The sequence below is a fragment of the Oryctolagus cuniculus genome, chromosome 10 (genome assembly GCF_964237555.1).
Source record: "Oryctolagus cuniculus chromosome 10, mOryCun1.1, whole genome shotgun sequence".
Taxonomy (NCBI): domain Eukaryota; kingdom Metazoa; phylum Chordata; class Mammalia; order Lagomorpha; family Leporidae; genus Oryctolagus; species Oryctolagus cuniculus.
Genome location: NC_091441.1, coordinates 105,684,301 through 105,695,949, shown reverse-complemented (window position 1 = coordinate 105,695,949; position 11,649 = coordinate 105,684,301). Strand labels below are relative to the sequence as shown.

Genomic DNA, 11,649 nt, shown 5'->3' with positions numbered 1-11,649 from the left:
AAAACGTCATCCTGTCTGTATGGCAGGTGTTATTATTATGATTATTCCCACCTAGCACATGAGGCTGGGTCACAGAGATGCTGAGTGAAACACCTGAACCAAACCCCAAAGCTCCAAGGCTCTTACTTACGAGATTACACTGCTGTCTGTCTGTGGCTATCCATCCATCATCCGTCGATTTTTAAATAAACAAAACCTCAGAAAACCTGCAGGTGCCTGCTTCTGCTCACCTGTCCTGAGGAATGGTGGGCGTGTGAGGGGCCGCTCTGTAGTTTGCTGCCAGAGAAACTGACAGGGACCAAGAGGGAGAGAAAAAGAAACTGACAGGGACCAAGAGGGAGAGAAAAGAGGTGTTCAGGTAATAGGGGCAGCTACTGCTTGCTGACTTTAAATAGATGCCCTAGAAAACTTAAAATATGTATCCAAGTTGGGGTCAGGGAGAGAGATTAAAGTGAGACAGGAAGAGCATGGGGTCTGGGTTCTCCTTGGACCTGGAGGAATGTGGAGTTGCACTGGGGGTGCCTTGGAGGAAGAAGGAACCCCAGAGGATCACAGGGCCCCAGGGTGTAGGTGACAGCCTTTTGGGAAACCTGTTAACAACCCCAGCCAGGATTCATCACCGACATTGGTGGTCCCTGTGCCTGCTACGTGGACAAATTTCCATGCCGGCTTGGGAGTGGAGTCCCTGCTCCTATCGTCCGCTTTGCCCTTTCTGGGGCTTGGGGAGGCTCTGTTTGTTGCATAGGTGCTGAAGGAGCAGCAGCCCCACGTCCCACAGAGACAGGGTGTGCTCTCAGGGCATAAGGGCCGGGATCCGCGGCACGTGGGAAGGGCTGGTGGTAGCATCCATGCTGATGCATTAGCAGGGCCTGACGAGGAGAGCCAGGCGCGGCCCTAACGAGAGGAGAGGACACCGCAGTGAGAAGAGAGGCAGGGGGGTAGGGAAACAGATCTGGGGGCCTCGTGAGCCAGTGTCGCAGGCTCCTCGGCTTGCAGCGGGCTAGGGAGGCTGAGATAGATTGTACAAAGCCTGGAGAGCCCATGTAGAATGTGTGGGTGCAGTTTTCCTCTTAATTTTCTAGTACAGACAGACACACACACGGTTTCCTGTATATACACAGATGAGCTGCCTTTGACATCAACAGATACTTAGGAGACCCTCCCTGAGGCCAGTGCACTCAGTTAAATAGTTTTGACCCAGGGTAGGGTTTTTATCTGGGTGGCTCTGCATCCCGAGGGCGTTGAGCAATGCCTAGAGCCATTTTTTTTGGTTGTCCCACATGGGAGGCTGGCTGCCGGCTTTCAGCAGGTGGGGGCCAAGGCTGGTGCAGAGCAACCCACAGTGTCCAGGCCAGGCCCCCATGGTGAAGAAGTCTCTGACCCCCAACGATGGTTGTGTCTTGGCTGAGAAACTGTTCCACCACCATTAAATCTAAAATCTAGTTCTCCAGGACCTCATTGTTACTGTGAAAAATTTAAGCACATCAGACACTTGGGACTGCTAAGCAAATGAGATGTCACATGTGTATTTGTAAGGACAGGTTCCAAGCCCCGCTCCCCTCCCCCTCCTCAGAGGCAGCCCCCTTCCTACAGGTGGCCAAGAGCCGGTGGAGGAGTAGCTCCTTGTGTAAGGGCGTTCACCTCGGTTTCAGCGTGGCCTCTTATTTTCCCAGAAGTCAGAGCAAAGGCATGAGCAGAGAACAGCACTGTATGGTCGTGGAAATGTGCCTGTTATCTGAGTCATTTACATTTCCTGGAGGTGGAGAAACATTGTGAAGAAAAGAGGTTTTCACAATTTTAAATCAGGCTCAGACCAGAAAGCCCAAAGGTAGCAAAGGGTGGGCCCCCTTTCTCCAATGCACAGTCTGCTTCCCGAGGTGACCCAGAATCCAGCAGACTAGCTCGCCCTTGGCATTCGTTGGAGGTGGGAAGGCCGGGAGCCCCCAGCCGCCCCGTCCCCCACCCACTTGCACCCGCGTGGCGTCCCTCAGCCTCCGCTCCCGGCATCCTTGGAAGACATTTCCGCCCTCTCCACATCCTTTTCCACAGCCGGCCGGTTTCTATGGCAACGGTAAGATTGAAAGATGAGCGGGGAGCAGGAGGCAGGGCCGGAGTGAGAGGCCGGGTGGTGTGTGTCCCTGACGTCACCCTCTGGGCTTCGGGATAGGCCCATTCCGGCTACTCCCATCCAGGGCTGCTGTCCAGTGCAGCTTTATCAGCAGGGCTGCCACAGGCTCGGAGCTCTGCGGCTTGCCTCCCTTTTCTGCTCCTCCTACTCCCCCTCCCCGCGCCCCTAGGCATTTTTTTTTCTTCCTTTCTCGCTGCCCCTTTTTCGGTTTTGGCTCCAGACTGTCGCTAAGAATGCACCGTGTGGTTCCGGTGCGTCTTGGGATGCTCCTGGGCCCAGCGTCCTGGAAGGGCGGGGAGGCATGGCAGCGCCTCACTTGATGTTGACGGCGCTGTGAGGTCCCTTCTTCCCTCTGCAAGAATCCTGACTATGCAGAAATTTATCGAAGCGGATTACTATGAACTAGACTGGTATTATGAAGAATGCTCGGACGGTAATTAGGGCCAGGCCAGATGGAGCAGGGATGGGAGGGACGTCGTATGTCTGGGGGGCGAGTGGTGGTCCTGAAGCCTCCCCCCTCCCCCTGGCCCCAGGGAGCTGGGCTTTGGGGGGGGTGCAGTTGGAAGTAGCCTGACCTGCTGGCAGGCCCACTTGGCTCTGGCCGTTTCCAAGGCATGGTGGAGGGGACCGGCAGGTGGCCAGGGCCTCTCCAGCCAGAGATTCTTTGGTGCTGTGTGTAGGTCCTTTGCTGAGAAGGAGAGATGGGTTTCGGTTTTACATTGGGCTTGCAGGCGTGGTGCTTCTACCAAATCCTCTCTGGTGTGAGACGTGAGTGTGTTGTTGATGTGTATGTGTGTGTGTAAGTGGAAATGTGTTTTCCCATTCTCTGGTGCTCTGTGCTCTCCTGGGGGGTAGGAAACCTGAGGCTGGAACAGCGGATCCAGGAGGTGGCCCCCAGGTCTGTCAGCAGCAGGCCTGGAAGAATCTGTCCTTAACAGAGCCCAGCCCCAGCGGCTGCCTCAGTGTGGAGGGGTGAGGCTGGAGAAAAGGCGAGAGACTGGGCTGGGGAGGGGCGGGGAGAGGATGTCCCCAAGCCACTCTCTGGGTCTGTGCACGGAGGGAGGGTGTGGCACATTCCGGGGGATGGACAGGAGATTTCAAGCACCCAGGTGTATTCCGAGTGAGACCACAGGGGTGCGTCTGCAGGCTCTTGCCCTGTCCTCAGGCATTAGAATTGTAGATTACACAGCCTGTCCTCTTTGATTTCTTCTTGAAAAATGACCTGAAATTGCAGGCTTTTTACCAAAAAAAAAAAAAAAAAAAAAAAAAGGTCTCTCCCCAGTGATCGGTCTGGTCTCTCCCCAGTGATCAGATCTCCCCAGCACTGCTGTAGCCGTTAATAGGTAGGATGACTGCTTCTGAACTGAGTAGTTGAAGTTTCAGATCTGCATTCGACAGAGCTGGATGATGTAACTGACTGGGAGCTGGCCTGTTGGGTGGGCTGCATCCCCATCCCTGATCCTCCGACCTTTACCTTGACCATGGGCTGTAAGATGAGACCCGAAGGGCTTGCCCAGGGCATGGCAGCTTTAAATGTGCCAAGAAACTCGCCAGTGTCTCCAGAGCTAGGTGAAGCCACCATTGGGCCTGGCAGGCCCTTGCCAGGATCTTAGGTGAGAGGAGGAACCAGTGATTTCTTTTGTTTGTTTGTTTTTCCTTTGGATATATTCCTAATAGAAGCAAACTCCTGCCCTGTTCCCTGATTCCAAGAGGCAGTCGCAGGGACCCTGCTCTTTAGAGACCATCACAGACCCCCTTCTCGTTGCCCCGGGGATTTACAGCTCATGGAGCCCTCCGAGGTTTCTCAAAGTAGGCGGTTCGACACAGCCACAGTGCCCTGTTGGTGTCGGCAGCATGGGTGCAGTCGAGAGCCACGTGGCCCTCGGGTGTGTTGGGTGTGGCCACGGCACCCGTGGATGCCGTCTGGGAAATGGGGGAGGAAGGTTTCTTCGGGTCTGGCCCCTTGGCTGCGCTGTCCGGTTCTCTTTTCACATGGGAACAGAGCCAGGCTCTGGCCATGGTCAATCTGGAGGGTGAGAGGTGGCCTGATGCTATCTGGATCTCCATCAGAGGATTTTCTTACCCTCCCGGTCCTTGGCTGAGTCTTCTGGCCCCTGATCTCTTCTTTTCCAAGAGCAAGGGGAAATGGAAGAGGGGATGGCTCATCTTTCCGAGGGCTCATAAATATTGATCGCTGATGCTGTCTCAATGCCTGCTGACCAAAATCCTTGCGCTTTAACCCCTACCCCTTTGGCATGAAGGGGAGAGCACTGCTGGGGCAATTGGCATTTTGGTAGTCCCATGTCAAACAGGCAGCAAGAGAGAATGAAAGAGAGCTGAAGCCCAGAAACGTTTTGATTTAGTAAACTCGCCGGAGGGGGAATTTCATGCTAATTTTAGGTTTATTTCTTTACACCGCTGACTCTGTTGGGCTCTTTCCTGGCTGCAGGCACCTTAGCTGGGAAATATAATTTGCCCTTGTTTTCGTGCATCTTTTAAATTGCAAATCAGCATACACACAGCATTGCTTTGTGTCTGTTATCATTTTTGGCATTGGGATCAATACCATGGGGGGAACTTTCCATACAAATAATGCAAGGTGAGTCAAATGTTTTGAAAAAGATGCCAAATCATCATTTATGTCTAACTCAGCATTAGCCCTGAAAGAGAGATGTCTGCGGATGGGGATATAGATTGCAGGCCTGTAGGACCCCTCTTTAAAGGTTGGAAGAGTTGGCTGCACAGGAATTTTCTTTGGCTTTGAATCCTTCACTCCCTTTCATCAATTTCAGTTTTGATGGTTTCGTCCCCCTCTACCCACCCAGCCCACAGACCCCAGAGTATGTAATGAGAAGCACTGAGCAGGAAATTAATCAGAAGAACTTGGCGGGGTTGATTGCCTCATTCCTTAGAGTAACTGTTGGAGATGCAGTGTGGCCAGCGGTCCACACAGCTCGTTTAGCAACAGCCCTCAGTGTTTCCAGCACAACCGCTTGGTCAGACAGGATGTTGGTTGTCTCCATTGCACGTCTCCCAGCTCTAAGACTGGGAAGGTCATTGAAAAATCACCCACTTACTAAAAAGGCAGCTTCTCAGGCTCCCTTCAGATGTGGTGATGCCAGGGAATCTGACGTCTCAGCTGTGTTTGGGAGACTCGAGCCGACAGCAGCAGACAGCAGCCATGGTACAGTGAGGACCCGTGTGAACCACCCGTGTGAACCCGTGTGAACAGAACCTTGGCCACAATGGTCACAAGGGCCCAAAGAGGGCAAAGCATTATTAATTTTCCAAAAGCTCAGTTTCAAGTATATATGTTCTTTTTTTAAGAGATTTTATTTATTTATTTGAGAGGTGTAGTTGCAGACGGACAGAGGGAGAGATAGAGAAAAAGATCTTCTATCCATTGGGTCACTCCCCAGATGGCCGTAACATCTGGAGCTGGGCTGATCTGAAGCCAGGAGCCAGGAGCTTCCTCTGGGTCTCCCACATGGGCACAGGGGCCCAAGCACTTGAGCCATCTTCTACTGCTTTCCCAGGCTGTAGCAGAGAGCTGGATCAGTAGAGGAGCAGCCGGGACATGAAGTGGCACCCATATAGGATGCCGGCTCTGCAGGTGGTGGCTTAGCTCACTACGCCACAGTGCCGGCCCCCAGGGGTATATTCTGAATGTACCTGAAGGCTTGGTCCACTTCCCTGGTGCCATATAAAAATAAGGAGGGCAAGATTTTTTGTTTTTGTCTTTTTTTTTTAAAGATTTGTTGATTTATTTGAAAGAATCGCATAGAAAGAGGGAAAGACAGAGATTGATTGTCCATCCACTGGTTCACTCCTAGATAGCCACAATGACTGGGGCAGGGCCAGGCTGAAGCCAGGAGCTTCCTCCAGGTTTCCTACATGGGTAGTAGGGGCTCATCTGCTGCTGCTCTTCCCAGGCCATTAGCAGGGATCGAGATTGGAAGTGGAGCAGCTGGGATGTGAACCCGCACCCATCAAGGATGCTGGAATTGTAGGCTGGGGCTTTACCCATTATACCATAATGCTGGCCCAAGGACAAGGTGTGAGGATAAAGGAAAGAGAAAATTTAATCTGTCAGTAGATGGGGAGGGAGCAGACCTGCTGAATGAGGGCGTTTGGGAGTTTATAAAGAGACTGCGAGGAAGGGGAGCTGAGCAGGCAGAGTCAGGTAGGAGCTGCAGGTCCCTGGTGTCAGGCGCCGAGGCTCACCGCTAGGTCCACGTCAGTGCATTCCTTCTCTGTTTCGTCAAGGTGGTCCTTGAGGGCCACAGGTGGGGAGGGTGGACCCAATTGGACCAAGACCTCTTGCTCTGCAGAAGAAGCTGAGATAAGAAAGGAGGCACCTTGTGCCCTGAGGCATCAGCTTCCTGGCTGTATGTTAAATTGTGTGTCTGTGTTGTTTGATTTGTTAATGTAACCAGGTATTAAGACTGCCACTTTGTAGTTATTCTAGAAACTGGTAGAGTGGTAAAAAGAATGCTGGCCTGGAGTCTGTGTTTGAAGCCTGCTTTGTACTTTGTGGTTTGGGGACTTCTTTGGACCTCTGAGAGCCTCTGTAAGCCCAGGATCCCCCAGGGTGCAGGGGCCCAAGGGCTTGAGCCATCTTCTGCTGCTATCCCAGGCCATAGCAGAGAGCTGGATTGGAAGAGGAGCAGCTTGGACTAGAACCAGTGCCCATATGGGGTGCCGGTGCTTCAGGCCAGGGCTTTAACCCACTGCACCACTGCGCTGGCCCCAGAAGCACTCTTTAGTAAACATTGAAGAGCTGGGCCAATGCTTCCTCTTATTTTTCTCAACAGTTGTGGTCCTGATTAAGTGTTTTTAATTTTATTTTTTATTTATTTGAGAGGCACAGTTAGAGAAGGAAAGAGAGAGGGAGAGGGAGAGAGAGAGAGAGAGAGATCGATCTTCCATCTGCTGGTTCACTCCCCAAATGGCTGCGTTGACCAGGGCTGGGACAAACCGAAGCCAGGAGCCCAGGAGCTTCTTCTGGGTCTCTCCTGTGTAGGTGGGGTCATTTGGGGAGTGAACCAGTAGATGGGAGATCTCTCTCTCTCTCTCTCTCTCTCTCTCCTCTCTCTCTCTCTCTCTGCCTTTTACATTAGAAAAGGAATCCCTTTGAAAAGGCGAGTGGCTTTTTGAATCAGGCACAGTATTTGGAACACCTGTTCCTTGTGACAGTTTGTTCTATAGGTGGGTTTGTTCTCTGTCCGCACTCACCCCTCTCTCTATACCAGTGTAGATCTGAATGTCAGGGTGGGAGGTGGTCGAGTTCACACTGATTTTATAAATGATGGTGAATCCATAACCGTGCACAAGGGCAACCACGCATTGTTGGCTGGATTGCAGTGACCTCTGAAAGGCCCCCTCAAGGTAAAGGTGACTGGCTGTCCAGTGGAGTTTTGTCAGGAGTGTTTCTGGCCTTCGCTGGAAGGCTGTTGCTAGCTTTGAGGTGGTCTTCTGTCCTGGCTGCACTTTGCTTTCCTAAGTATCGGCAGTGCCACCAGGACCTGCGTTTGCTCATCTTGTGTGCATCATGTGATGCACCCTTGCAGGTACAGGTCTCCTGCGCCTCTTCGGGACAAAGCGCTGTGCAGAATGGCTGTTAGAGTTCAGTGCGAATAGCCTCCTAGTGTGATTGCTTCAGACAGGCGTCATTATTGCCTTGGTAGACATGCTGTCCTTCTGCATATGTGGACGCTGAAGACCAGAGTTGGCAGTTAGACCAAAGCGAGCCCAGAGCCCAGGTTTCTGGAGCTTTGTGGTTGTTGTCTTGTGTGTTTGTTTATTTATTTAAACCGCACAGGGTAAAGTGCAAGGGGAAGTGACCCCCATAATGGGCCAGCTCTGCCCTGTAGTAGTGGAGAGGTGGACTGCGAGGGAGGCCCAGAGAGCTCTGAGAGACAACCACAGCAGATGGGGTGGTGTGAAGGGAAGGGTGCTCATGCTGATATAAACAAACACATGCCTGAGTACGTGCAGGAGACAAAGAGGTTATTACCAACACTCAGTGCAGGAATCCTGGCATTAGAAATTTATCTTATGCCACCATCATAATCAGTGGTGACAGCCAGATCCTCAGAACGAGCAAGTGTATCGCCAGCAGGCACTTTCTAACCGCAACAGTGGTTAGAACAGTGAGTCTATCACGCAGAGACGTGGCAGGTGTCGCCCCAATCAGATGATTGCAGATGGGGTTGATGTGAGGCAGGGTGATAAGGTGCGCCAAAAAGCAAGTACTGCCGCTCCTGTGGGGCTCTTCCCAAAAGTCCATAAGTCCAACCTTGAGAAAGCATCAGGCAGACTTAGCATGAGGGTCATTCCACAAGACCGCAGGCCTGAATTGTCCACAGATGTCAGTACCTACAGATGCAGAGACTCAGAAACAAGGGGCCGGTGCTGTGGCGTGGTGGGTTAAGCTTCTGCCTGAAGCACCAGTATCTCATACAGGTGCCTGTTTGTGTCCCGGCTGCTCCATTTCCGATCCATCTCTCTGCTATGGCCTGGGAAAGCAGTAGAAGATGGCCCAAGTCCTTGGCCCCTGCTTCTGGCTCCTAGCTTCGGATTGGCTCAGCTCTGGCCATTTGGAGAGTGAACCAATGGATGGAGGACTTCTCTCTTTCTCTCTCTCTCTCTCTCTCTCTCTCTCTAAATGTGCCTCTCCAATAAATAAATAAAATCTTTAAAAAAAAAAAAAAGGACTCAGAAACAATTCTAGGCCAGGGACTAAAGTGACTTGTCAGTTGAATGCCACACATGATCTTGAATTTTGCTTTGCCATAAAGAATTTTCTTGGGATAACTGAGAAAAACTTCAGTTAAGTTTTAGGATTAGGGAATGGTATTGTTTCAGTGTTGGGGTAGGAGCAAATGTAGTAAAATGTTAGCATTGGGGAAATCCAGATAAATGTTACCCAGGCTTTTTGTACTTTTATGGCAACTTTTTTCCCTTTTAAAATTATTGTTTAAATTGTATCTGTTTATTGGGTACACTGGGGTACTTTGATACATATATCCAAATCAGGTTTGTTAGTGTTTCCTTTGCTTTAAACATCTTATGTATTTACTTACCTACTTACCTACCTAAGAGGGAAAGAGAGGGACCCTGCACCCACATGGGAGACCAGGAGGAAGCACTTGGCTCCTGGCTTCAGATCGGCGTAGCGTGCCAGCCGTAGCGGCCATTTGGGGGGTGAACTAACGGAAGGAAGACCTTTCTCTCTCTCACTGTCTTTAACTCTACCTGTCAAATAAAATAAAATAAAAAGAGGGAAAGAGAGATTTCTCATACATTGGCTCACTGCTCAAATGCCTGCAACAGTGGGGTGTTGGCCGGGTGGAAGCTGGGAACTGGCGACTCAATCCAGGTCTCCCACGTGGGTGGCAGAGACCTAACACCGGAGCATTCTCCACTGCCCTCTGGAATCCTTCACGCATGACAGAGAACCTGGGGTATTTGTCTGTGTCTGGCTTATTTCACTTTACATGAGGTCCTCCAGTCCCATCCATGTTGTGGCGGATGATGGAATATTGTTCTTTTGTATGGTTGAACGATATCCCACTGTGTGCATGTATCAGCCATTAATAGGCATCTAGCTGATTCCGTATCTTGGCTGTTGTGAATACTGCAGAAGTAAACGTGGGTGTGCAGGCATCTCTTAGACATGCTGATTCCCTTTCCTTTGAAAGGAAATCCTCAAGTGGGATAGCTGGATCGTATGATAGATCTGTTCTTAGTTTTTTACAAATGCTAAATATTTTTTAATTTTTTTATTTGACAGATAGAGTTAGACAGCGAGAGAGAGAAACAGAGAGAAAGTTCTTCCTTCCGTTGGTTCACCACCCAAATGGCCGCTACAGCCTGCGCTACGCCGATCCGAAGCCAGGAGCCAGGTGCTTCCTCCTGGTCTCCCATGCGGGTGCAGGGCCCAAGCACTTGGGCCATCCTCCACTGCCCTCCCGGGCCACAGCAGAGAGCTGGACTAGATGAGGAGCAGCCGGGCCTAGAACCCAGTGCCCATATGGGATGTCGGCACTGCAGGTGGAGGATTAGCCAAGTGAGCCACGGCGCCAGCCACAAATACTAAATTTTTACAAATTTACACAATATTCGTTGTTCCACTTTACTGGCAGGATACAAGTGCTCACTGTAATACTCCTCAAACTATTTTGTATCTTGAAATATTATCGGGGCCAGCACTGTGGCTCACTTGGTTAATCCTCCGCCTGCAGCACCGGCATCCCATGTGGGTGCCAGTTCTAGTCCTGGCTGCTCCTCTTCCAGTCCAGCTCTCTGCTGTGGCCCGGGAGTACAGTGGAGGATGGCGCCAGTGCTTGGGCCCCTGCACCCTCATGGGAGCCCAGGAAGAAGCATCTGGCTCTTGGCTTCGGATCAGCACAGTTCCGGCCATAGTGGCCATTTGGTGGGTGAACCAACAGAAGGAAGACCTTTTTCTCTGTCTCTCTTTCTTACTGGCTATAACTCTACCTGTCAAATAAATTTTTAAAAAAAGAAATATTATCTTAGTTAAAAGGGGAGAAACATTTTTTAAGCGTTATAGCCTAATGTTTTTTGTGTAATGTATGAGACTTGGACATCATTTGTGAGCGGTATCCTTGATTTGAGTTAAAACTTGAGTAAAAATGCCTTGATTATGAGTAAAATCACTTGAGAAAGTGTTTGAAAATATGAAGTTAGCTTTTTTTTTTTAAAGATTTACTTTTTATTTATTTGAAAGAGTTATGGAGTGAGAGAGAGAGAGGTCTTCCATCTACTGGTTCACTCCCCACCTCTTCCAGGTCCTCACATGGGTGTGCCAGGGCCCAGGGACTTCGGCTGTCTTCTGCTGCTTTCCCATGTGCATTAGCAGGGAGCTGGATTGGAAGTGGAACAGCTGGGACTGAAACCAGGGCCCATATGGGATGCCAGCACTGCAGGCTTTAACCTGTTGCTCCCCAGTGCTGGCCCTGAAATCAACTTTTGTTCTCACTGATAGAGCCTGTGGCCCGGCATGGCGTCCCACACATCTTCCAGTCTGGCGCTTGCGGAGTCCTGCCCTGGGTCAGGTGCTTCTTCCTTCCCTGCCTTAACAGAGGTACAGCACAGCCTCTCCTCTCCTCTGGAAGACCTGATTCACATGTCCGCTGTCATTTGAAGTGAATTAACAAGTCCAGTTTGCTAACGTTTGTAGAGATTAAAGAAGGATTTGTTTCCCCTAGTGTGTGTTTTCGTACACACTGTATTTCAAGAATCTGCCATTGTTCAAAATGTGATCTTGAATTTGTTGCTTCTGAATTATACTCTACCTCCTTTTTACAAAGAATGTGTCGTTTTAAAAGTTAATTATTTTATTTGAGAAGCATCACTGGTCCACTCCCCAAGTACCTGTAAGGGCTGGAGCTGGGTTGGGTTGAGACCAGGAACTCAAACCAGGTCTCCCCTATGGCCCAATTATTTGTGTCTGCATTAGGAAGCTGCAGGCAGGAGCTGAGCCAGGAAATAAACCC

General features: G+C 50.6%; 1 protein-coding gene across 11 annotated transcripts in view; it reads left to right on the top strand.

Annotated features, from left to right (window-relative positions):
- Positions 1 to 11,649, top strand: part of TRAK1 (trafficking kinesin protein 1) — a 193,291-nt gene that overhangs the window by 125,614 nt on the left and 56,028 nt on the right. For 2 of the 11 annotated variants that reach the window (XM_051851814.2, XM_051851811.2), the window contains exon 1: positions 2,209 to 2,561. The exons of 8 other annotated variants lie outside the window; for them this stretch is intronic. In XM_051851814.2, the coding sequence (XP_051707774.1) occupies positions 2,498 to 2,561 (64 nt within the window). In that variant the 5' untranslated portion in view covers positions 2,209 to 2,497. Of the gene's footprint in view, positions 1 to 2,208; positions 2,562 to 11,649 lie in introns of those variants that run through there. One more of the 11 variants, XM_051851815.2, reaches the window with a different exon arrangement.